The 27,052-nt window shown below is 40.6% G+C and overlaps 1 protein-coding gene across 1 annotated transcript in view; it reads left to right on the forward strand.

Moving 5' to 3' along the window:
* DOCK8 (dedicator of cytokinesis 8) overlaps positions 1 to 27,052 on the forward strand; it is a 73,752-nt gene that overhangs the window by 30,774 nt on the left and 15,926 nt on the right. The window contains exons 16-33 of the mRNA XM_086629953.1: positions 211 to 312; positions 1,069 to 1,164; positions 2,252 to 2,486; positions 3,590 to 3,754; positions 5,376 to 5,551; positions 7,302 to 7,397; positions 8,697 to 8,792; positions 9,585 to 9,734; positions 12,213 to 12,326; positions 13,324 to 13,479; positions 16,271 to 16,410; positions 16,981 to 17,150; positions 18,768 to 18,913; positions 19,517 to 19,699; positions 20,343 to 20,478; positions 21,062 to 21,149; positions 23,775 to 23,871; positions 25,143 to 25,277. Of these exons, the coding sequence (XP_086486079.1) occupies positions 211 to 312; positions 1,069 to 1,164; positions 2,252 to 2,486; positions 3,590 to 3,754; positions 5,376 to 5,551; positions 7,302 to 7,397; positions 8,697 to 8,792; positions 9,585 to 9,734; positions 12,213 to 12,326; positions 13,324 to 13,479; positions 16,271 to 16,410; positions 16,981 to 17,150; positions 18,768 to 18,913; positions 19,517 to 19,699; positions 20,343 to 20,478; positions 21,062 to 21,149; positions 23,775 to 23,871; positions 25,143 to 25,277 (2,481 nt within the window). The remainder of the gene's footprint in view (positions 1 to 210; positions 313 to 1,068; positions 1,165 to 2,251; positions 2,487 to 3,589; positions 3,755 to 5,375; positions 5,552 to 7,301; positions 7,398 to 8,696; positions 8,793 to 9,584; positions 9,735 to 12,212; positions 12,327 to 13,323; positions 13,480 to 16,270; positions 16,411 to 16,980; positions 17,151 to 18,767; positions 18,914 to 19,516; positions 19,700 to 20,342; positions 20,479 to 21,061; positions 21,150 to 23,774; positions 23,872 to 25,142; positions 25,278 to 27,052) is intronic.

The following is a 27,052-nucleotide window of genomic DNA, read 5'->3' on the forward strand; positions in this document are numbered from 1 at the left end:
GATGGTTTGTAAAGCAGTCTTGTACATTTTTCTACAGTAGCTACCACTGAATTTAAAATGCAAAGAAATTACTGTTGAATGGGTTAGAGCAAAGAAGCTTGGGTCAATATCTCATTTGTTGTTCTGTTGACTGTACACAACGAATTAGATAAATAGCCCTAATCATATATAGTCATTAATATTGCTGTGTTTTCTCTTCATTTGTTTCAGTGGCTGCCGATTCTGTTAAACGATCGTCTTCAAACTGGACATTATTGTCTTCCTGTTGCATTAGATAAGCTGCCTTTCCACTATTCAATTCACTCTCCTGAGGTAACAAAGAAAATTATGAAAAAATAATGTTTTCCCAATGTAGAAGAACACATAAGTGTTTTACAAATTAATGTTGCTGCCTATTTGTAGACAATGCATCCTTTTTGAATTCTAAAAGGGGAAAGCTCTGGAGAAAAATGTCGTTGTTATTATTGTCACTAGTGTTATTATTATTATTTTATATTGTTATATTGTGTTTTTTAAAGTTAGTTATCCAAGCAAATCCTTGTAAATTGTCTAGTCAGAGATACATTTATTTAGAAGGTGTCAAGTCAATAATTTACTTTCTTCCATGGGATGATTTGCTCATTTTTTTGTGGCTGTGTGGGAGAGAGAGGAGAAATCGAATCAGGTGCTGCTACTGGAGCAGAAAACGGTGCCCTCTGAGTAAATATGGCAAGTAGGAAACTGTCCAGAGGGTTAAAACTGCACTGCATTACCATGGAGTGCCTTTGGCAGTGATTTAACCAGGAACTTCTAACCTTAAAATTACCCCATAAGAAGATGTATAGTTGCGCTGTCTGTGCTAGGCATCCAGCTGAAGTGCTCCAGATTTCCCTGTGCAATGCATCAACTTCCCGCCGTCTAGTCTATGAGAATAAAAAGATGCCTAGCTGTGGTCCTCTGTATGGCACTGAATTCAGATGTCTGAAGTGAAGTGAATAGTACGTATACCCTTTGGACACCGGTGTAAACAGACTTACTGTTTGATCGTTAAAAGGAAGATGATGATTTCTGTATTTCTTTTCATTACAGAAAGTTCCATCTCAGACACCACCTGTTAAGTGGGTTGAAGGACACAAGGGTGTTTTCAATGTTGAAGTGCAAGCTGTTTCATCTGTTCACACTCAGGTAATGCATCAGAAGCAACACACAGCTGTAATTTCAATTCAAAGAGAAATCAGATGTCCAGGCTGTCTTAGCTTTATGAAATGGAGATGTTTAAGCCAACACAGATTTAGCAGCTCTGAAAATAACTTGATACCCTCAGTGAATTAAATCCTTTGCTGAAATGAAATCTATTGGTACAAGTGAAGAAATGAGCACTCTCAGCAGCAAGTCACATCAAGCAATAGGGAGCCTCGTGTCTTCTCAGCTGAGCAAGGGTCTGTTTAGGCTGTGTTCGAAAGACACTGGCAGGGCACAGTGCCAGTTTCTGCAACCTGCGTCTTCTGCTCTGCAGGGCTACTTCAGACAATGTGTCCACATCTGCAGAGACATGTCACCTTCTCACTTCTAGGGACATGTTATACTGCCAGAGTGTTTTAGGCAGCTCAGCTGTCAATGTCATGTGGTGTGGGGACACAAGCTTATTGCTGAATGAGAACTCTACGATTCTGGTCATTTAAAGTAGATAGGAAATTGAAGCTTTGCCTGTCTTATTGGGATACTCGTTTGAGGCAAAGTGTCTTTATTTTGTTTGTGCTGCTTTACAATGTCTCCTACTCATCATCCCATTCTAGTTAACCCTGGTGGCTGTGTCCTGACAACTGGAGGGCCTGTATCTGAAGCAAGCCCATCACCTCTTTGCAGCATACTTTTTAAGTACAAGTAGGGCATACTCATAAGACACACAACTTGTATGTAGCTGGAACTTAGGTGTGGGTGGCAGAGAGGCTATAGACCTATGGCATGACAGAGTTTCGTAAGAGAGAAGGAACAGTAATTTTATTAAAAGAAGCAATCCCTTTAGTGAGGGCTTTAACTTTTCTGCTTTCAATCTGATCTAACCAGGGTCTAAATGAAAGCCAGATGAAAAGGAACAAACAAAAGGCTGTGACAGCTGCTTTACAAATTGATCTCTAGAGCTAGCCACCACAGCAAGCTAGAGGGTGAAAATATTTTCTCTCATCCCATCAGATGGGACAAGGAAGCTTTGCTTAGCTAGCAGCAGCCTGAACTATATCAACTTTGTTAACTGAGTGCACTGTATTTGCAGGACAATCACCTAGAGAAGTTCTTCACTCTGTGCCATTCCCTGGAAAGTCAAGTGACATTCCCCATTCGACTGATGGATCAGAAGATTACAGAGGCTACACTGGAACAGGAATTGAAACTCAGCCTTATCTGTTTGAATTCTTCACGCCTTGAACCTCTTGTCTTGTTTTTACATTTGGTACTAGATAAACTTTTCCAGCTGGCTGTACAGCCCATGGTCATAGCTGGCCAGACAGGTATTTAATAGTACATGGCCTTGGAGTGGTAGCGAAGGCAACCTAGAAGTGTGGGGGAAACAATTGCTAAATATCTAGGCTCACATTTGGTATTTGGGGTAGTCCACTTCAGAAAGAGTTGTGCTTCTCAAGACACAGTCTTACTGCACAGTTTAATCAGGTTTAACTGAGTTCTTGCCTTCTCTCCTTTCCACCCTGCATATAAGACTCTCAACTCTGGCTGCAAGGTACTTTACATTGCAATAGTTTACTTAACTGGAAATATAGGTCAGAAACTGGATTGTGGTTTAACTTTGTTTGGAATTCAGTTGTTTTGCCCCATCCCTGGAAGTGTTCAAGGCCAGGTTGGATGAGGCTTTGGGCAACTTGGTGTAGTGGAGGGTTTCCCTGCCCACGGCAGGGGGGTTGGAACTAGATGATCTTTGAGGTCCCTTCCAACCCTAATCATGCTATGATTCTATGATTCTATGAAAACACCTGCAAAATCACTTATCCTACAGCTGACATTGCTGACTGCACCACAACCTCTGCCCAAATATCTTTAGACAGAATTGGGAGAACACAAAACCAGAGAGGTGTAGTAATGGACAGATTTTTCTGTTACTGAGGCTACCACTTGCCATTACATAAGTTAACTCTGGAGGGAAGGCATACATGGGGACAGTGGTGTAGTTTATTTCCTGTCTCATTTTGGTGATCAACAGTTGTCATCCACTATAATATTTATGGAAAAGTCTGCTAGCTTGAATTTGTCTGTCAGCTGGAGAATAACAAGTCTTAGTATTCTTCAAGAAGATATTTTATAGGAAATGTGTGAAGGCTGCTAGATACGGTAATTAACAGTTACGGTCTGCTTTCATGTAGCACAAAGCGATGGAGTACCAGTGACTGGGTTGAAAGTCAGTGGGTCTGCTGAGGAGTGGTTATTGGCCTATGTAGATCTTGAATCTGGTCAGGTATAGCAATTGCTGTCTAGAGCTCTGAATTTGTTAAGGACTAAATGAAAGCATATAGGATCAGTTGCTTGTGGTAGAAAGAATGTCCTCACCTAATTATATTATACCTTTCAGTGCTGAGACTATTTCTTGCCTTTGTGTTCACAGCCAACTTCTCACAGTTTGCCTTTGAATCTGTGGTTGCAATAGTGAACAGCCTCCAGAACAGCAAAGACCTGAGCAAAGACCAGCATGGGAGGAACTGTCTCCTGGCATCTTACGTCTACTATGTATTTCGCCTGCCAGACCCTCAAAGAGAAGTAGTCAAACCAGGTAATGTTGGTGCAAGGGTTGCAAAAGTATTGTTTTTTCTTGATGGATGGCTATTCATCATGGTGCTTCTGAGAGGAGAACTAAGTTTCCTAACTGGCCTATAAAACAGCAAACACAACTTCTCAGACTCAAACTGCGTACCATTTAAGCACAGCACAGTTCAGGTGTATCATTTTTCTCAGAGGAAAGTCAGGGATCTCAGCACTGCAAAGAGTGATATGGACTTGCCCCCCATAATCTCTGTCTCTCAGTCCTTCATTTGAGATGCAGAGTTGAGGTGAGAGGACTCCACAGCTATATGCAATGCTGTGTCTGGATGAAGATCAAAGTGAGAGACATCTCCTAAACTGAGGGTTTCTTTAGAGGAATTTCCTCCAGAAATTAAAATGGCCTTGAGATACCAATTTCTTACTGGCCTGTAGATCAGTAAACTACTTGGCTGGGCTCCTCAGTACAAGAGAGACATGGACATATTGGAGAGAGACCAGCCAAGGGCCACAAAGGGATGATGAAGGGACTGGAGCATCTCTCCAATGAGGCAAGACTGAGAGATCTGGGACTATTCAGCCTGGAGAAGAGAAGATTCAGGGAGGGTCTTATCAATAGAAATAAATACCTGAAGGGAGGGTACATAGAAGACAGAGCCAAGCTCTTTCCAGTGTTGCACAGTGACAGGACCAGAGGCAATGGGCACAAACAGAAACACAGGAAGTTCCCTCTGAACCTCTCTGAACATCAAGAAACACTTTTTTCCTGTGAAGGTGACCGAGCCCTGGCACAGGTTGCCCAGAGAAGTGATGGAGTTTCTCACCTTGGAGATACTAGAAAGCCATCTAGACATGTCTTGGGCAGCAAGCTCTAGGCGGCCTTGCTGGAGCAGGAGAATTGGACTAGAAGACCTCCAGAAGTCCCTTCAAACCGCCATTCTGTGATTCTACTGTACTCCATTGTCCTAAAGCCTATAGGAATCATTTGATCAATTGCTATGTATTAACTGATTTATCACCCAGCGGCTGTGCGGTGGGAGCTGATACAGGGCCTTTTCTCTTTCAAGTATTCATTTAAATCCCTATTGAGGGACATTTAGACTGATGCTAGGATGTACTAAAACCTCTGAGCTTGCCTATACTTGGTAATTCTTTATCCTGGAAAAGTAAGGTCCATGCGGAAGCCGAAAACCAGGTAATCATTTAGTGAGTTTCCTGCTGGCAGTGCTCCTTTCTTCCTTGGATAGTTTGGATGTGGTGTTAAATGTTACACGTTGAAGGTGGTATTTTGTGTTTAGGCCTATGAATTTTGTCTTAACATACAGCAAATTAAGAAGAGCTGATGGGAAGAAGAAAGAGCTATTGTAATAGTGCTGCTGCTCAGGTAGCCCTGTCAATCTTTCATTACTGCTTGTGCAATCACGCTGTGAGCTGTTGACTTGGAAAACATCCGCGCCTTGTCATTCAATGCCTATGTAATTTGTTAATGAAGCAGTTGGTGGAGAGATTTTCAGGAGCTTTATGCTATTCAAAATGGTGATGCAATAACAGCACTGAGCAAAGCTGGCTTGAATCTCATGTTTGTCTCATATATATGTCCTTTAGTCTTAGTTCAAACATCTCCCTATGGGCAGGTGCAGGCAGCAGTGCCATTTTAACAGAATCTCGTTATTACACGTTTGGACGCACTTCCGCAGTGTCTGTTGGGAGTAAACTCCTGCAGAGCCGAGTGATAAGCTGCAGCAACCCTGACATCGCTGTTACACAAACTGCTACTGATGAGGAGGTCAAAAACATCATGTCGTCCAAGGTAAGAGAACTGAGTCAAATATCTGGTAGAACTGTATGGGGCAAAACCTAATAATCTATATTTGTTCTTTGAGGGTTGATTTTGCTTCTTGTAAATGCACTGTATGGATCCTCAGAAGCATTTGCTGTTTATCTGGTTTGGCATAGGCACACATTAAATCCCATTGCTAAATTCTGATGTCTCTTATCAGTGGAGAGAGCGAGAAGTAAAAACTCTGTCTCTTGTTTGAGGCTTAGACACTCCACAGAGGCATGCCTCGCTTTCCTGTTGCACCTGACTTTTAGGTTCTCTTCATGTCTGGTGACATGGGCTGGTCCAGATTGCGCAGTCAGTGTGAGAAAAGAGTACTATTGATTACACTGGGATCAGATTCACTTTCTGAAATGGGTGAAAATATCCTTGGAAGGGAAATAGTTTTTGTAAAATGCGCTGATAATTTATTCGTGCTCCTTTGAACTCTTTTCCTTTTTTTTTTAAAATCAAACCCTGTTTCATGCTAAATAGTTTCCTGTTAAAAAAAAAAAAAAAAGTAAGCAATTTATATGTCAGCAGCCCCATGATTTTATATTGGCTATAATACAGATGCCACGTGCGTATTTTGTAACTGGTCTTTCCAAATACTTAGTTCAACCACAGAGTGATTCCTCTGCGTTTCTCATTCACAACTACTTATGCCACCAACAGTTTGCGGGATAGAAAGGACAATGACAACTGAGAAGCAGGATTTTGCTTCCCTGATTGGCATCTGGTGCTCACTGGTCTGCAGCATCCCAGGCTCATCTCAGAGCTTTATGAGGATGGCTGTGCTCAGCTCTCTGGGGAAACCAAAATCTAGAGTTTCCCTTTCTGCAGAAGCTGGAAAGCTGTACCTCTGACAAAAAGCAGGATTCTACCCCTGTGCAAGGAGCCTGCTCCTGGCTGCAGCCCTGGCAGAGCTCCACAGCAGCGTGTCTGCTGGGCTCTGAACCGTATCCCCCCTGCCTTTTCTTTGAGTGTTACGTATGTGAAATACTGCTTCTCAAGCAGGTTATTTTCAGAAACATTTTGAAGTCTTTTCTCCATTGAATGATCACATGCCTCTGCAGTTAAAGTGAATGGGTGTTTGTCTTCAGCAAATTAAACTGGAACTAGTAAGATGCACAGGCTTTGCCAGTCTATTTGATTTGTTTATATTGGCATATGTATTCAGCCACAGAAATTTTTTATAATGTAGATTTGAACTTAACAGCTTTATGAATTTTACTCTAAAGTATTGTGTCCTCAAAAAAGACTTCAAGGCCTATTTTTTTCCAAATTAATACAAAATTAAAATGTTTGGTATTACAGCTTCATCACATTGATAAATGTGGGAATTTGCAACTGGCTACTACCATTTCACTGCCTTTTAAATCGGCATTACTTTAATGGAAGGAAGGCTGCCAGATGCTAGTTAATTGCTAATGTAGGGCCACCGGATGAAACGAAAGGACGGTTACCTGTGAAAAGGTGAATTGTAGCGATTCCAGCGCTTCCACAACAGGGCTGCAGTGCTGACATTGGACACCTGATGGCAGCCTTGGCATTTGCAGGCTCCTGCGCCTGCTGCGCCTGCCCACTGGGAAGGGGGATGGGGAGAAGGAAAGAGAATTGCCGTTTGGGTGAACGTCCGCACATACCTTCCGAAAAACGGCCGACGCTGGTTTCTTCTCTGTTAATTAGCTTGTTATGTATTCACTTATTATTACATATTTCTTCTGGCTACGCTCTCCAGCCTATGGATCACAGCTCCAGTCGGATGTCTTTCTACGTTGAAGGAACGAATGACGTGCCAAGCATTTGTGCAAGCCCGAGACCATCCAATAAAAAGGTAGCCTACCCCTAAGCGTGAGGGAGCACATTAACAGAGCCTGGAGCCTCCTGAGGCAGTGCTGGTAATTAGCGCTTCTAAATGAGGAGAGGGGAGAGAGAGAACAAAATAACAACCAATTTTATCCAACAAGAATGTTGAATTAGTGGGTAAATGTTACCCAAACTTTTCTACTTGTGCTCTGGAGTCTTTAGATTCTTTTTCCAGGACAGATTTAGACAAGTAGCAGCCTGCCTGGATCCTCCCTTTGCTCTCTTTCTCAAGGTGTTAGGGCCTCTGTCTTTTTCCACTGCTGTTTACCCTTGGATACTTGCCTTTACATGTTACAGTAAAGTGCATTCAGAAATGTTTGCCATCTTCTTCTTTAAAGAATGTTTATCTTTTCCCCTTTTTGTAGCTTTTAGAACTAAGAAATTAATTCCTATCTTGAGTAGTATTCCCAGATAGTTTTTAACAATATAGAAGATGCCATATCACACAGATAATTTTTCCAGAGCTGTATCTTGTGCTTGGCATTGATCAGCAGCAGTGGCTTTGGACGAAGAAGCAGGGGCAAAACCCTGCAATGAGCAGTTCAGAATCTGAGTTTCAGTTAAGAAACTCTCCTTTCTTGCTCCTGTTTATTGTTTTGATTTCTGCCAAAAAGCATAGAGATTTATACCCAATCTGAATATTGGATGGATTAATATATCCTATTAAACGTAAATATGCTTAGGAATCTCATTAGTTTTATTGTTTGTGTCGGGAACAGAAAACAGACATTGCAATAAATTTTAAGTCCCGATTTGAGTTTCCTAAAAGTTTAGATCATTAGGATTGTGTGTCTTATGGTCAGATCTCACTGCAAAGATTAATGTCTCCAACTACAAACCTCTCTACAAGGTCTGCTGTGGTTATGGCTGTGTCCTTCTCTCCCACCACAGAGACAACCTTACTTCTACATTCTCTCAGAAAACATGAATGTGCTAAATGGAAATGCTTAGTGGGGAGTGGGGAACGTGGCTGCTCCCTGTCACACACACAGCCAATGGCCTGAGGATAGACCAAAGGCATTTCCCAGTTTAGTTCCAGATTCTGGATCCACAGAAAAATGGGTCCCAAAGCCTGTTTGCCACCAGCACTCCTTACGCGTCATTTTGGTCAATCTGCCTTCTGATGGTACAGGGATGTCCACACATCCCCATCCAGCTGCCAACTCTCCAGTATGGATGAGTTTTCCACAGGGAAAAGAGGGATGTTGAAACTGGAAGTTGAATTGATTAAAAAGCCATTTCCCAACACTCTGTGTTTATTATCTAGCATTTCCATGAGGAGCTGGCACTGCAGATGGTGGTCAGCACGGGTATGGTGAGAGAATCTGTCTTCAAGTATGCATGGTTCTTCTTTGAGCTGCTGGTAAGATCTGACAGTGGTGTTTTATATTAAGTTAATGGTGAAATGTCGCAGCTACTGCAGGCACAGATTTAGTTCGCTAGTGATCTCTTCAGTTATTCAGTCCCACTATGAAAAGAAGACATCCCAAATAATAGTACCACTAAAGAATTCTCCATATTCACCCCCATTCCCTACTGAGAGCCTGTGATGGCAAAGTCCTGCATGAAATACCTGCACAGTGGTCCACAGCTTGCAGAAGGCTGAAAGACAGAAATCAAATTGAGCCCTTCATTTTCTGTGGATACCTGTTCCTGGGTTTTCCACTTTGTTAACAACATGGGACCAGTCACAAGGCTCCCCAAACTCACAGTTTCACAGAGCACTGAGGTGATGAATGCCAGTGGAAAAAACATACTGATTTCCACTGGTATCATATAAGCAACCCAACCGTAGGTCAAGAAATAAGAATTAATTCCTGAAGCGTCATTCCCTGTCTGTCATCATGAAGGGCAAAAGTTGCAAACAGCAGGATTTCAGAGCTGCAGATGCAAGGGACTGGGGAGGGTGATTCTGACTTCAGATGCTGGGAGTAGCCAACTGCGTGAACATGAGCAGGAGTCAGTGTCTGTCTGTTTTTCAGTCTTAGGCTCTCTGTTATTGTTGCTGGTATGTGTAGGAGCAGCTCTGAGAAGATGAGAGTGATTACATTCAGGGGGAAAAAATGTAGGGAATCTTACTCCCATGGACTAACTTAAAGCAGCAGTTTTACCTCCAGTTTGGGCATTTCTTTAATATTTTTTTTCTTCTTTGTAGATAAAGAGTATGGCTCAGTATGTTCACAACATAGAGAAGCAAGACAATCCACGAAGAAGCCGGTTCTCTGATCGCTTCAAAGATGATATTACCACTATAGTTAATGTGGTCACTTCAGAGGTTGCTGCACTTTTAGTCAAACCACAGAAGGTAAATGCATGAAATAAGCACCACAGATCCTTGCTACTCACCCTGTGTTACACTGAGCTGTATTTCATCCCATTTCACCTTTGGCACTGTCACTAGAATTAGGGCAAAACTAAGGTGGTATTCTCACGTTTCACATTGTCACATTAAGCGAGAGTTGTGGATGTGCAAGGGACAGCCTTGTGCTCCCCTGACAGACAGTTTGTTTTTGTTCAGCTCAGCTCCCCAGCCTGCTTCTTGGTGTGGCTGCAGGCTGCAGGGGGGGAATCCACTTTCCCATTGAAAGGAAAGGTCAGACACCCATTTTCAGTGGCAGTGATGCTCTATGGCAAGTTAGCCAGGGCATCAAACTGCAGCCCAAGAAGGCCTTATTCCTTTTATCCCGCTTTCCTGTTACTCTTATGTTTACTACATAGTGTTTTATTCCACATTTGACTTCTTTGTCATCATGGGCTATGCAATATTAAGGCAATATTCTTCCTGAAGGTTGCAAAATCCAACCATGGGCGATCTAACCCAGATCTCTTTAAAGAGGCACTGGCCACATGAAAATTAAAGGCAAGAAATAAACCCTAAATCCCACTAATTTCTTTCTCCTGATGTATTTTAACAAGTTGCACTGATACAATGGATTATAAAGCTGAAATTATCACAAAATATAATTTGTTTTCACATTAATACTGTCAGCTTTCACCACTGATGTCACTCCGCACTGGCCAATAGACAAAGCTAAGGCCACAGATAGGCACTGGGTGACTGTTGTTTGTTCAGTTCTTGCAACCAACTTGTTTTCCTGCCCCAGAACCGCCAAATGCACTGTGCTAGCCCAGCAGTGTGCTCTGCCATGGGGCAGACCAGGCTGGAGAGCTGGCCTGTTGGCTCACTTTTTCAATCAGCTCACTCTCCTGATCCGATTCTGCATGTGTGCCTCACCACGCTGTTGAGGAGTAGAAACTGCGGAATGGCCAAGACCAGACAACTGAGGGCAGAGAACGGCAGAAGGGATTGTCACTATTCACTGAAAAGTTGTTCCTGAAGCTTTACCCTTTGCTCAGTCCTTTGCTGTGCTTCCATGATAGCCACATGCAAAGAAATTGTGTCCATAGAAATGTTTAAATAAGGTGCTGATGACTTTTAAAAAAAAAAAAAAAATCTTGTGTAATAAAAAGGTATTACATTAAAAATGTTTTAAGGAAACTGTAGGTTTTGCCAAGAGATCAGTATTTTATGGCTTCCTCACAAGAAACGAGGAAGTTTTTATGGGCTGTTAATTCAATTTGATTTTGATAGAGTGAGTGTACAGAACCTGATTATGTGTGAAAATCTCACTGTAGTATCTGCAGAATTAGGGCCATTGGTTAGTTGTACAGAGCAGCAGTAGGCAATGTGTGTCTGATTTTTAAATCCAAGCAGTAATAATCTATGTTTCAATACATGGTTGAGCATGTCAGATTGCCCTGGGATTCTACAGTGATATATCTGGCATGTTCAAGCCTACCCAGTAAGGTAGTGGAAAACTAATTTTTTCTTCGCAGTACAAAAATATTTTACTGTGTAAATTCTAGATCATAGGAAATATATGTATGCACTCCTGAACAGCAACAAAAAGGTTGAAAAATGAGAAATTAAATCATAACCACCCTGAGGTGCTGCACACCTGCTCTCACTAGTCAGAGACATGAATAGGGGCAACATTTTTCTCAGTCATCTCCTCTGTCTGTCTTGAGTGAACCCACCTGAGGGCTCTGAGCATTAAATGTGTGCAGATCCCTCAGGCTCCTCCACAAATTCCTCTTGGTGGACTGCATGTGCTACAGAGTTTTTATGATTTAAACAGGTATGTTTGAAGTAACTGTAGCCCTGTTTTAGAGGGCACATGAAGTTTGTGGGTTTTACTTGGGGGCTGCGTATCTCTCTTAATCAGGCCAATTCTAAGCATCCGAGAGCTTAGCTGCTGAATAGTAAAACCCACAGATTACAAATAGTTTTTTTACTATCAATTTTACACTTAAAATTTGTAAACAAAATACTTGGTATTCCATCAGAAGATCCAGTGCAGATTTTTGTCAATATTTTAAAACAATATTTTAAAACAATGTTTTATGTTTTAAGTACCTCAATCAGCATTCTCTAATGTTAAAGGTTCAATTTAAAATTAAAAAAATAAAACATATATGCAGGATTGCATCCCATAGGGAATGCAGAACAGGTCTCAAATTCCATTTCATTGTTGTCAGCCCAAAGATTTACATAGATAAACTTGTTCATTCATCCCCCGATATTCCTCTGTGAAAGCTGCAACAGTTGAAATAATTTACGGAAGTGGTTCTGTGTAATTTTAACAAGATTGTGTAAATTGGATAACTGAATCAATGTTGTCCACTATGCTCTGTGAGGTGGTTCTCGGAGCTGTCCCCTACACTATTTTATCAGTTTTATACATCATAACTGTGATTCTTTCTTTTCCCTCTTTTTTTAAAGGAAAGTGAGCAAGCAGAAAAAATTAATATCAGCCTGGCGTTTTTCTTGTATGATCTTCTTTCTTTAATGGACCGAGGATTTGTGTTTAATCTTATCAAACATTACTGTAATCAGGTAGGCACCATGCATGATCGGTATTGCATTTGGCTTATAGCCAGTCTGGTGTTCTGTTCTGTTTGATTCATTTATCCATCAAGATCCTTTGAGTTGTGTTAAAGGGCCAGGTAAATTTCCTATTTCCTATTGCATATGCAGAGACTTTAAACCTCTTTTGATTTGTGGTCTGCAGAAAAAAATTGAGTGGAGGTTAAGACTCTTTCAGAAATGTCATACCTTGCACTGCTGCAGAGCATCCATGGAGCCACTTTTCTCCTCTTACTTTTTACATCCCTTAGCATTAGGATCTGCAGACCATACAAAGCAGCTATTGGTCTCTGATTCTTCAAGTTCACTGCTGTGAGGACAGTATTTAGATTTGGGGAATTCAATCAAAATAAGTCATCTGTGTCTTCTTGCTTTACAAGCCTCCTAAAATTAAAAATAAATGATGATGCAGGATGTTGTTTTGAAACTATTTGTTGTATTTGAAGAGGAAAATTTTCCTTCTGTTTTGTGACCTGATATACCTGCTGTAGTTTTTGTGCCAAAGGAAGGCCCTCTGTCAGCTGATGGTAGGGAAAAGAATGCAAGGTGACTGCAACCCCAATTTCCTATAGTATGTGCAATCCTCCACTGATGTCATTGTTGATATGAAAGGACTTTTTTTGAGTTTGCCACAGATTCGGCAGAGTTTTGTTTGGTTTTAATCTTTGTGTTATGCAAAAGGGGAAAAAATATCATGTTTTTCTTTTGGGAGGAAAAAAACCCAACAATTTATTGTCTCCTGGGAAGTTGGTATGTCAGCTGGGAAGAGGGGGGCAAGAGATACCACTACTGTGAAACAAAGAGCAGCTAATGGATGGAAACTAGCTAGGTACAGGGAACCAGTGAGCGTTTTAATGCTTTCTGGGCTATTTGTCTATTCCTGTTTCAGGAAGCAGGATATTTCACTGCATGGTAATTTAAATAGTGCACACCCATCACATGACACTTTTTTGGTCTGCTTTTCTAGCTCTCAAACAAGCTGAATTCACTCTCCACCCTTATTTCCATGAGACTGGAGTTCCTGAGAATTCTCTGCAGCCATGAGCATTATCTCAATTTGAATCTCTTCTTCATGACCTCCGCATCTGCTCCAGCATCCCCCTCTCCCTCCTTATCCTCCCAGGTAGGCATCCATTAGACGATACTGCATGAACATGACATGAAACACACACGTAGAGAAGACTTATGTTGCTCTGTATTCAGATACTTAGGTTAGAATCAGCCACTGTTGGATCAGGGAGAGCAACTTCCCTCTTGAAAGAAAAGGGGCAGAAGAATAAAGACTGAGGAAGTACTGCTGCAGAATTACATCTACACGAGTTAAAACTTAACATGACGTGGATATGTGCCCCTCTAGAAGCATCCAAACAGAAAATGACTGTTAAGGTGGATATATAAGGTCTAAAAGGAAGATGGCTCTGAAGGCTAATTTACAGGCACATCTATATCACATCCATAGACAACCTCAAATATGTATTCCAGTATCTGTTTTGGAGAATGATGGCATGCAGCAGTGCACAGCAAACTTTCAGTGCATTTGCCTTCTAGATGAGCTTCTTGTTCTCCAAGTGGATGTAGATGCTACCACTATAGAAGATAGTGACTAAATCACTGCAATTTTCAATATCCTGGAATCATGGATTTCTGTTGAGCCTTAGTGTTATTCAGAGCAGGATTATCATGCTTTCCTTTTCAAATAGCAGCAATCTTTGTTCTGTATTCCTTCCCATCCCAGTGGTACTGATAATGCTATGACTTTGCCAATGATTTCTCTGTACTTTTTGGACAGAGTTTTCCCTTTTATGTGAACTTCATGATTTTTCTGTGTGGAAACACTCAGGTATCCTGAGTAGACCTCTCCACACAATTTTCACGAATGTCCCTTCTCGTCAATTCTCATTTTGCCCAGGATCATTCCCAGTACATGCACATTTTTCCAGATTTGACCTGATACCGACACAGCTCTGGACTTCCTGAATGTCAGGACCTCCCATCCATCATCCTGAGCATGGAGTTCACAAACAGATTCAGTTCAAAGAAATTGTTGTCTGGCATGCCACACACTATTTTACCAATCTTGTGCTCTTCTCCTCTACATTCTGCTTAGATGGTATCTTGCTTTCATCATGGGGCAGAACCCCTGACAAAGGGTGCTAGCATGCCTGTTTTCCATCTCAGTGGACTTGCAGAAGTCAGGACTGGAATGAAGCATTTCAGTGCAATGCCCCATAATTGCCACAGCCTTTGGATGCAGGAGAATGGAACTGAAGCTAAGAATGGTGGGAGGTACAAAACCACTCTGAATAACGAAGTATTTAAAATTCACAGTTTCTTTTTCAAGTATCATTGCCAAAGAATTGGTTGGATGCTGAGATGTGCTACATTGCATACCTTAAGTGTTCTGACAGATCAACAATAGTAAATAATATTTCCTTGGTATTTTCTCAAAGTCAAAGCATGAAGGTCTTAGAGTCAGGATTTCCCAATAGTTTTGCTTAATGCTAATCCTGGATGCCAAAGAACTAGAAATGGCACTTTTCTGCTTATGGGGAAAAAAAGAAGTCAGCATAGCTCTTGCAACTAGTTCTAGCAAGCCAGAGCTGGGCAGACACCAGTTTAATCATTCTTTCCTGCAAGCAACATCATCAACTCTTTTTCTCTTTTAGGAGTAACCTATGAAGTGCAACCTAACAAATCAGTAAGGCTTTTGTGGCCTTTGGATGATTTAATACATTAACTGACCACCCTTGCAGTAATTTTGATTTCTCTGCAGGAGTGCTGCCCAGCTAGAGTTAGATTTTCAGTAAGAAATGTGGCCTTATGAATAAATCTTTTGGAATTCTTGGAGAGACGCCAAATTCACTTAACTAGGTGCTCTACACTTTCACATTATTCCACACAATCATAGTACAGCCAATGTCTGTCTGCTTGAGCTTGAAATGGGAGTGGGCTTAAGTTCGTGGATCCAAAATATGGGGCTGCTCAGAGACGTGTTTCATTTCTGTGATTCTGATTCATTTGACCCAATGTGCTGGAAGCCAGCTGCCACAATATGGTATACTGCTACTTCATGTGTTTGCTTTCTGAGACTATTCCCAGGTGACTGACAGAAATATTGGGAGAGAATATTGAAGAATATAAATTAAAAGCAAAATTTGGACTCATAAACCCCAGTAGCTGAACTGAGGAGTAGAGTCTAAGACTTATGCTCACCCGATCAGGGGACAAAAACATTCCAGGTGACCTGTGGCACAGACCTATGATTGGAGAAGCTAAGAAGTTCACAACACATATATAGCAGCAACTTTCCATTCCTAGGCTGGCTGTATATCAGTCATAGACATAAGTTACAGCAGTTTGAAGGCTTCTCTAAATTATGCCAGCTGCCAGCAAGCTCAGCCAAGGATTTCCAGAGTGAACAGAAACACTATTGTCACGTCTTTCCTGACCTTACCTCCATGCTAGACATCAAGGATGCTGAAGAAGACACAGTGCAGAGCTTCTGATACCAAAGTCCCTCTTAATGTAGGGGCAGACTCTTGCTGTACAATGCCTGATAGCTGCTCTGCAACGGTAAAAGCAATATGAAGAGTCAGAAACATGGAGAAAATTCTTTGTGTCCCATCCAAACTAATGAACACAGAGTAGGAATTTTACATCTCAAAAAATGTCAAATGAGTTGCTTGCACAGAATAGAAAGGATGAGGTTGCATCCTAGTGACTAACTCCTCTGAAACTAGACGTTTTTTATTTCACACTCGGATGTTTTCCTTCAAAATGTCCAACTTCTTTCAAAGTCTCTGCTTTTGCTCTGGTAGAGATTTTCTTGTAGGTATATGGACTGTGGCTACAACCTTTTTAAGAAACTTTGATTTCAGTGATCATTCTTTAACACTTCTAATATACTTCTGCAGAACTCTAGCTCCTGCTCGAGTTTCCAGGACCAGAAAATCGCCAGTATGTTTGACCTCTCAGCCGAATACCGTCAGCAGCACTTTCTAACCGGCTTACTTTTCACTGAACTGGCAGCAGCGCTGGACGCAGACAGCGAGGGGTAGGTATTCCAATTTGCAGATTTCAGAATAGGATCGAGTCACACTATTACTCTTGGCAAGGTCATAGTTTGATTCCAGGGCAATCCTGCTTCCCTTACTCTTTTCAGTGGGTCACTGTAACAGAGCAATAACACAGTCATTGTTTCATCTGCAGTATGTTGGTCCCAGTGAATAAAAATATACTGCTTGTTGCGGTAGTGCTGGCTAAATAGAGGAATTGAGAGCACAACTTAAAATTTCAGTTGCTCTTCTCTGTAAAACATCCCTGCCTTGTTTGACTTTAAGACTTCAGCTAAACTTTGGCGAGAGTCTGATGCTTTTCTTTAAGCACCTCTCTTCACCATCTTGAATTTTTATAGGAAGTTTGAAAGAGACTTGGGTGCTCTTTGATTGTGGTGAAGTGGCTTGAAGATGTAAAATAGCTATCGTTTGCAGGGAAGATGAGTCTCTGCTCAGAATGGAAAATTGAATGAATATTGATGTATTAGTTTGTTTCTTAAATCTTTGATTTATAAATAATTTGTGCATGACCCATTAATGAAGCTCATGGATGGTTTTTGTGTTAACAGGATTAGCAAGGTGCAGAGAAAAGCGGTCAGTGCTATCCTTAGTCTGCTGAGTTCCCATGACCTAGACCCACGTTGCTCCAAAAAAGAGGTGAAGATTAAAATTGCAGCTCTCTATCTCCCTTTGGTTGGTATCATTTTGGATTCACTGCCGCAACTCCATGATTTTACAAGTAAGACCTTTTTCCCTTTGTATTTTTCAACTTCTTACGGTTACTTGTCTAAACAATCTATCAACCATAAAAGAGACTGTGCTAAGGGCAGAAATTCCCCACAGTCTAGTAAGGTTGAATGTTTCTTTACTTAGAAGTAAACTTGATTTTTAAAGACAGGAAAAACTTCAGTGTCCTCACTTCATGAGCAAATGATAGGCCAGGGATTTGTCTGTAAGTACTCCTGCCTATCTCTTAGTGTAAATATTATGATCCTGCAAATAAAGCCTGCAAGAACTGTGAGAAATATTGATATATAGATAGGTCTAACAGATAGTAGGGAAGAAAACAAGAGTGATACTAACATCATGTTACATAGCAGTTAAATAAATTAGATTGTGTTCTTTCTGTCCTTTTGTATTGCTCTTTAGTGCCATTAATATGATACCAAAATTAATCCCAGGCAAACGTAATCAGGAAATACATTTTTATCATGTAACTACAAACTTTGCTCTGCATTATCAAGCCTTTTAAAACAACATTATCTAAGCCGTTTCCTTGCATTTTCCTACATGTGTGTTTGTGTGATACTGCTGAAAGTAGCTATTTATTTCACATTTTTTGTAAGATCTCTGCTACTTGGAAAACTACATTTCACTTCCATAAACAAAATAAAGGATATAAAGAAAAAAAGATTAAATCTTTGAAGAACATACTGGTTCTGAAAATATTTTGTATTTAGATATCTGGACAAAAAACTTAATGCTATGAAAGTAGTATTTAGCACTTTCAGACTAATAGGATGAAAGCATTTATTATACACTGGCTAATCAGTGTGTAATCAGATCTCATCTCATTCTTCTAACCTATTATCTTTATACCATAGATTAAAAGGAGACATTTTGAGGAAGTGCAGGTGTACCAGTATGGCTAGGTTTTAGAGCGTCTTTGAGAATGTCACAAGAGGCTGTTGACCTCATTATGAACACACTAGGACCGTCTGGTCACTCAGCTTCTCTGAAAAACAGGACTTGCAAAACACGAAATGGACACTCAGAATCAGAGGAGATTTTAACAAAACTTAGGTATAAATAACCTTATTTGCTGAAAGCTACAATAGGAACTAGCAGGGTATAGAAGCAGATAGATGCCTGAAATTAAACTTGTTCTTTAGCCAGCAGACAATAATGGCTTTGTCACCTGTTAGCAGACTTACAGACTTTGTTGAATATCACCAAACCCATGTATGGCTTTTGCATTGATCCTCTTGCCTGAAATTAACTGGAACTGGATGGTTTGAAGTCTTATGAAGCACTGGCTTAGCTTTGACCTTCAGAGATAACCTCATGTTTGCTGCTGCCTTTGCTTTCAATTTAGTTTCTCTGAACATCTGGAGCCTGCTTATTGGACATTTCTTCCCTGTGTTTATTTCAACAATTTAGCAGCCTTTGCAGATGGTTGCAATCTGTCTTTCTAATGCTGTGCCTCTTTCACTGCTTGGTACCTCAGCCAGACCAACAGTCTCAGGGATGGAGGTGCCAATGGTTTTGTTAGGTTACAGCCTGATGGAAGACTGTGGCTTGTAAGTGGTAACAGCTGGATTGGTCTTGAAGTTCCAGTGGGACATTTCAAATCTAGTTTCAGATGCCCGCAGTGGAAAGGGGCGCTCAGGAAACCCAGAAGAAGAACAAGAGTCTGCAGGTGCAATCAATCAAAACGTGGCCCTTGCCATTGCAGGGAATCAGTTCAACCTCAGGAGCTCTGGAATGTCTCTGGTATCCCTGGTATGTTCAACGCTCTGCGAATTTCCTTTCTTGTTCCTGTTTTTCTCTTTCTTTGTTTTCTCTTTTTATCCTTTCTTGCCAGTAATAACTACAGTTGTGAGAAACTGTGTTCTTGTCTCCTCCAGCTCCAAAGAACGCGTCATATTCCTCCTGTCATTTATGTACTCCTTTACCTTAAGTAATTCCACTTTTTCTCCCACATGCCTGTTTCTGTTTCCACACTGAACCTAGTCTCATTTCCAGATCAGCAAATGCCACTGTGACTCCCTCACTGCCTCCCAGGTCCAGTTTCACCTGAATCTATGGATCTAGGACTCAAGATCGTTCTTTTTCTCTCTCTATGTTTTTCTTCATGGTTGTTTTTATCTTCTATGCAATTTGGCTAACACAATTGCATGGCAAGAGGGGACCAAAAAGTTATAGAATCTTTTTCTACATTATTCTAAGGAAATTAAAATGCTTTTTTCTCTCTTTCACATGTGTGTTACTGGTCCTGTCATAATTACACACACATACATTCTACATTCAAAAAATACAGTCAGTAGAACCTGGGAGAGGATAAACTTTCTTCTTTCAACTGACATTTACCTTATCTGCTCCTAGCCTTACAGACAAGCTGCCACATTAGGTCCTGATACTACTCGCAACCTTTTGATCTGTTTCCTCTGGATCATGAAGAATGCTGATCAGAATCTAATTCAGAAATGGATTGCAGACCTTCCTTCCGTGCAGTTGAACAGGATTTTAGACCTCCTCTTCATTTGTGTCTCATGCTTTGAGTACAAGGTAAGTGAATCATGGTCCGATTGTGTTGTGCTGGTTTGGTTTAATTTTTTTTTCCTTACCTTCCAGCTGTCCAGGAGAAATTTGTTATTCACAATTGTTACATTAGTTCTTGTCTAATCTATGCTATAAATGGACAAATTAATTTAGATAAAATAACTGACACTACCCTTCAAGCAAAAGGCAGCCAAAACCTTTGAAGAAGTCCTATGAAGTTGGCTGAAATTATTTTAGTATTTTCCTTTTACTGAGGATTCGAGGCGTATTTTTGGTGAGCGATATACTGACAGTTGCTGCAAGTAGTGGACAGGACACTAAGGATGACCCTTGAGTTAAGAGCTGGGACTGGACATCAGGACTGCTGTCTCTGACAGAGTCTGTCTGAAATGTATCAAATAACCTTCTCTCTGAACTTTAATTGCTCTCTCTGCAGCACTAAGCTACATATTTGTGTTTATTAGCAATACATATACTACCTCTTTCCTCATCTGCAACATTAAATTAGTCTTTATATTTAGCCAATAATATTCATTGCTTTCTGCCTCCTCTACAGGTCTCTCCTGTTGTGTCTCCTTCTGGACATGTTATTTGGACTCATGTCCAAAGATGGAGACATTGGTGTTGACTGCTTTGACTTTACTTTCAGGGCAAGCAAAGCTCAGATAAAGTTAGCACCCAAGCTCTCCAGAAGTCACGAGATGTTAAGGCCCGATTAGAAGAGGCTTTACTGAGAGGTGAAGGAGCCAGAGGAGAAATGATGAAGCGCTGCAGAACGCCAGCTGGTACTTCATACCCCTCTCCCTGCATGTCTTTTGAGAGGATCAAGAAGTTGTAGACATGAAAGAGATTGTTGGGGTTTATGCACAGTCCCCATTTTCATCCTTATATTTTTCACCCACAGTCCTTCCCCTTGCAGACCTTTCTTGGTTTTGCTGTGGATAAAATATCATTAGTTTTCAACTGTCCAAGGTATAGCTAGGACTGAGCTCTTCTCGGGTGAAGAATAGGAGCCCAACTAAGAAGTTTTAAGACATTCTGAGAAATCGTGTTAGTGTCTAGTCGAGAGCCAAGAAACAGTGTAGAAACTATCAGTAAGAACAAATTGTTCATAGCAAAAAAGATTGTTTTATTTAATAAGTGGAATAATTTGTCTTTTGGTCTTTGAAGACATTAAGCAAGCTAATATTCTAAAAATCCTAGATGAAAAATATTATGGGGTCTTGTCCTTTTACTAGAGCCCTGAGGCTGTAAAGTTGAATTATTTTAGTTCTGACAGACTGCTATGTATCTCCTTCTTTTGGTGAGCTATCAGACTCTCAATGTTCCCTTTTACTTTAATCTCACTGATATATGTTGCACTTTTAGGGAATGACAGATCAGCAGGGCTAAATGAAAACCTGCGCTGGAGAAAGGAGCAGACTCACTGGCGGCAGGCAAATGAGAGACAAGATAAGTAAGTCATTTAATAAATATATATTGCCTTTATTAGAACCAAGCTGTTTGGGTTTTTTATGTTTGTTCTTTCTCCTAGGATACTTTATTACAAAATCAGCAGTTTCAATCCTTTCCCTCCTGTGTCAAAGAGAAAGAAATAGAAAATATTCATGTGGCAAAAGTGTCCAGCTGTTGCTATGACACCACAAAGAGATGACAAATCCTTAAATGAGAAGTTTAAATAGTCACCTACACATTTTTTTCCTTCTTATTAACAGTGTGGTAATCACTAGCTATTGATACAGGTGATATCAAATACACCACAGAGGTTTGCTACGACATTTATTTTGGAGTTGCTGTGGCTCCTCACTGTATACAGTACTATGGTACAAGTTTTGCCACATTAGATCAGTTGAGCTAGGTTTGTCGTGCTATGTTAAAATCAATAAGAGTTATTAGCAGTAGAGGAAGATGATTCTGTAGTAAATATTTTTCTTGTTGCAGGTTTTAAGTTATGGTGTCTCAGTATATTTCCACTTATCAGCTCTATGTGGTAGTAGACAAGTCAGTGTCTAGGTCTATGGAAAACTGTGTTTTCGGGAATGATTTGTGTTACTAACAGCATTTCCATACACTATGTGCGAAGTTTTTGTAAGCATGGAACTTGCTGCTTTTCCTTAAAGGACATATGTCCTTTGCCCATAGATATTTGCTTGAGTTTTGACTATCTAACCCAGCCACTGTGTGTCAGATAGATACAGTGGCCTCTCATCATTCCAGGTACTGTGAGCTCCTATGATACCCTTTAACGTGTGTGAATTTGAACAGAGAACACTGGCTTGTGCTATGCAGCAGCTACGTTGTTGTAGCCTAGCACTCATCCATGACTATTGCTTGCATTTTTGAACTCAAGATGACTAATTCGAAATTTATTCAAGCTTTAAAAAGAAGATTCCTTCCACCTTCTGTGGTGGATTGAAAGAGGTGCAGATCCTGTATGGATATTCTTATTTTGCCCTGAAAGTAGCTTACTTTGTCCCAGCCAGTTTCACTGAAATCAGGATAAAACAGTCCTCAAGCCACAGCTCTACAACATTCTTTACAATAGTTCAGTTAAACCACTTAAAATAACACTTCTGGTTACATTAGTGAAACTCTGCATGCTGTCCAGGCCTTTCTGTTTTACCCAGTGTTCATCACTGTGGTATGCAAGTTCTTTACTCCCATCCTTTTTGGATCCCTATAGTGTATATGTTCCATAAGTAAGATGAAGTACGTAGCACAGCAGGTTTGCATAGGCCACCACTCAGCCTCACTCAGCCTGCTTCTCCTTGAGTCCAGCATGCTTTGGGATTTTAGTTGCAATACATGTTACATGTGGTGTCACAGAGGATCCAGTCAGCAGGTTAATGGGCAAGGCTGAGTGGTTGCTGGAAACGGTTCAAACGGCTATGCTGTTTGCTTAATTTTTGCAGTTCTTACTCATATTTAGCGATCCCTGGCTTGATTATAGTACCAGCCTTTTGGCAGGACCTTCTGTTCTTCGTTACATTGAGTCATTGTAATTAATAACCATGCTACTGCCGTGACTTCCTTTCCTAACCCTCACCAGAACTATCCGGTTGTGCCCAAAAGGATGGCTCTTTTTCTTTGCTGGTTTTCTTTATTGGTAAGACTCCACTGGGTAGAAAAAGCAAGTGAATGTAGCAGGAAAGCCACAGATTTTGAAGTCACTCAGAAGTGTGATTTTAAGAGTTGCTCCAGCCACAGAAATGCACCTTAGGAACTTTAGCCCAAGTCAGAGCAACTCTAATCTCAAGCTCTAGAGAGCAGCTTCTGTCCATGCAACAGCTCTTTTCTGAGCCATTTAGGAAAAAAACAAAATCTCCTCTTTGTGTTTCCGACATAGAAGGGGTCTCTGAAAAGACAGGTTTTTTAGGAGCTACACCTATGCTTAGAGCATTCAGCTGCAGAGGAGCTGTGTTCCAAACCTCACCCTTAAGTCTCAGCTAAGAGGGTACCGTGCATTGCCTTACCACCACTTTCTGTCTTTTATAAATGTTTCAGTCCTCCCTTGAATGACCTGGGGCACTGCTGTATTGACCCCACAGCTGTTGTGCCTGCTGTCTTATGTTGTCAATAGTCTCAAGAGTCAATGTTTTAAGTTGCCTACATTAAACACTGCTGCTATGGCATTAAAGCAATTTCCCCTTTGCCCAAGCCTGCCATTTTTACTTTTTTTCCAGAAGTGTTAGATCAGTTGCCTTTTATTCCATTTTGAGTTTTGGTGTCCTGCCACAGGCAATGCACTCAGAAATTACTGCATAGCTTATTGAACAGTTGAACGTGATATTGAGGGCAGAGTAGCCATTACACAGATTGCTACTAAGGAAGCAGAAGCATCTATTCAAACTATTCAGAGGCTTAATTTTCAGGTGTTCCCTTTGGGACTTCTGTTCTATGACACAGCTCTTCTAATTTCACTCCATAGTTCTTAAGAAACACCTCTGAACACTACTTTCATTGTTTGCTATTGTAGGACAGTTCAGAATGCTATTGTTGGTATTTTGGCTTTGTTTGAACAGCAGGCCATCTGACTCTTGGGGTACTCTCTGCATGCTTTAATTAGAACTCCTTCTTGCAGGACAAAAGCTGAGCTAGATCAAGAAGCTCTCATCAGTGGAAACCTGGCAACTGAAGCTAACCTGATCATTCTCGATATGCAAGAGAACATCATCCAGGTGGGAAATGGCAGAGCTGGCTTAGCACCAATTCCTGCTCCTTCAGAAGCCAGTGGAAGCAAGATTAATTTCTCCTTTTGTTTCTTAGGCAGTGCAAAATATTTTAATTAAAGATCTTCTGTAAACTTGTATAATCTTGAAGGAAAAAAATAATTACGAAGAAGAACAAATACAAAGGTGAAATTGCTGCCTGCCTTACAGTGTTGCAGCAAGCCCCTTCTATTTTAGGGCATTGCATTACTGTGAATGAAAGGGAAATCTACCACCTTGTCTTCAGTAGATGTTGTTGAAAGCCGTTTTCACAGTCTGACTATGATCCCGGAGCTTGGAGAGGATGAAGGAAGAAAAACCTTCATATGCTAGGAACGAATCTGAAGATATTAGTAATTTGGAGCTGCACTGCTAGGTGGACTTTGATCATACTTGAATGTATGATCCTATGAGATAAGAGGATTTAACCTTGACTCCCACAGAGTGCTTGGTGCAGAAAAGTGTCTTCCACCTGCATGGAGTCTTTCTGAAAAAAAAATACGCCCTTCTACAGCAGTGTAATGTGCAGAGCTCTAGGAGTCAGATGCAGTAAAATTTCGCAGGTCCTTTGACAGCAGTGGAACCATGATAGTTGACTCTGCTTGGACATGGTCTCCTTGTTTAGGAGACACACTCCAAATTCATGGGTATGGGAATACTACTATTGGAGCAACATTCATATTCATACATAGCGAGGAGAAAACTTCACTCTTGAAAACCTGTTAGAAGAAAAGCATTTAGCTACTAGACTCTTGTAGTACTGGATAAGATTTTTGCATGACACCACTCATAGCACCTAATCTCCCCACTATTTGGGTTGTGGATTTGATCAGAGCATAGCAGTATGCCTGTTTAGTCTATATGCTGCTATGTGAGGAGGCAAGGGGAAGAATGATGCTTGCCCACCACAGGATCCAGTCCTCATCCAAGGTACAGGAAAGATGGAATAGAAGGTGGACAGAGCTTCAAGAGTCACTGCAGAAGCTGGCTAGGCTTAAAAATGCATTCGAGGGTCTGCAGATGTTGAGAAATGTTTGGCATATTTTCCCCTCTGTCTTCCTGATCGCTACAAAAGGGTTTTTAAATTTCTCTGAAGCAGATGTTAACTAATGAAAAAACTGCAATCTCTAAACTCCTTGATGTGTCTCATGGACAGGAGAGCAGGACTTTAATTCCTGTGTGCCAGTTCATTGATGAATTACTTCATGCAGTTATTGTTTTTTTTTTTCCTCCATGTGTAGGCAAGCTTTGCAGCAGAGTGCAGAGACAATCTCCTGGGAGGAGTTCTGAAGGTCCTGGTAAATTCTCTCGGCTGTGATCAGAGCACAACTTACCTGACTCATTGCTTTGCTACACTCAGAGCTCTGATTGCTAAGGTATGATCTTGACATGCTTCTGGTTTTGTGCTTCCAAACAAGTTATTAGAGCAGCGTTTCTAGAGCAGAGCTGTATGCATTCACTTACCACTTTTCCTTTGGCATTCAATAAATATATTTTGCATATGTAAATGTTAATGCCTATCCATGAGGATATTAAGGGACTTCTACAGCTGTTGTAAGGTTATTCCGTTGACCACACAAGGTAAAATAACTGAGTCTGAATAATCTTGTGGTTTTAGCAGTCTACTCTTAAATAGAGAAGATTTACTAATGAAAAGGTAAAAAATTCCACCATTATCATAGAATGGTTTGGGTTGGAGGGGACCTTAAAAATCATCTAGTTCCAACCTCCCTGCCATGGGCAGGGACATTCTGATTTTAATTAGGAATCTTAATGCCAGGGATTGCACGGGTTCCATAAGATCGATTTTAAATTGTTATATCATCAGGATAGTTTCCAACCAGTCGGGCAGCAGAGAAATCAAAGCTAACTCATCAGAGATCAGGGGTATTATTCTAGCTTTCTACTTCTAAGATAGGTTCCAAAATTCTAAGTGGACTTTAAGATGTTGACAGATTTCATCTTCGTTCTGCCTGAAAACTAAGCCAAATCCTAATCCTAATGTGTATGAGGACAGAATTTCACCCAATATTTTTATAATATGAGCCATAATGAGTTGGATGCTTCATGAAGACTCTCTAAAATTGGTTTAAGATTCATCCTCCTACAAAGGAAAGCAGTTCCACAAAGGAAAAACCCATTAAATCTTTTTTTTCCCCTGAACTATTCTAAAATACAAATAGCAAACAGAATACTCCTGTCCAGTTAATGCCGGTCTGCTGTTAAATGCAGATTGGCTGGCAAAGCCTAATTACAGGGTAGGTATCTGAGTAGTTATGAAACTCATAATTATGTTTTCATTGCACTTTATCTTTGAAAGCTAACTTCAAATTATAATAATGAATTTTGTTAAGCAATCATTATTCTTAGTGAAATAGATCTTCTGGTTAAGTTGACTCAGTTCTGTATTTTATGAAGCAATCATTCCCATTATTTCTATTACACTGTAGGTATATAGATGTTATTTTACAAATAAAAATGAAAGAACCTTGTGCCAGCAGGCTTGTAATATAAATTAGAGATAAAAGAATGGGATAATGGAGTGAAGAAAGGTTGAGAACTGGGAAATGGACCTGCAAATGAAAAATAATATCCTGTGTTCTGCGCACACACCTTTATCAGTCCTGTGTATGTACATACATTACAGGTACATCTGTGCTGTCTATGGTGAGACTTTCTTAGGACAGATGTCCTGCCCCGTGGGTTTATTGTCTGCTAGGTGCATTGTGGAGACACTATAAAGGAGGATCTGGCATGAAAACTGGACAATGGAAGCTTTGTGGCACACCACTGGAGGGCTGGGCGTTGATGCAAAAAGCTAGTAATTGGTCCTAAGCTTAAGGAAGTTATTTGCACTTTTCATCAGCCATTATATATTTTGAAAATAGCACCTCTCCAAGCTTCTAATTTTGCAATATTTGATGTTTTCAAAAACTGCTGGAGCCATGGGACTCTCAGAAATTTTTTTATTCTCTCTCTTTCTGCTGCTCTTTTTCAAAACACTAAGACTGTTTTCAAACCTTTCTTCTCTGTAGAAAAGCTTGAAAATGGAACCTACAGCATCACAGGAATCAGAAGTCCAAATAAAAAAGAGTATAAAATGTAGTTTCTGCAAACTTTATTCTTTGTCTGTATCCTGTGATTTTTGTGC

The sequence above is a fragment of the Tauraco erythrolophus genome, chromosome Z (assembly GCF_009769465.1).
Source record: "Tauraco erythrolophus isolate bTauEry1 chromosome Z, bTauEry1.pri, whole genome shotgun sequence".
Classification (NCBI taxonomy): Eukaryota; Metazoa; Chordata; class Aves; order Musophagiformes; family Musophagidae; genus Tauraco; species Tauraco erythrolophus.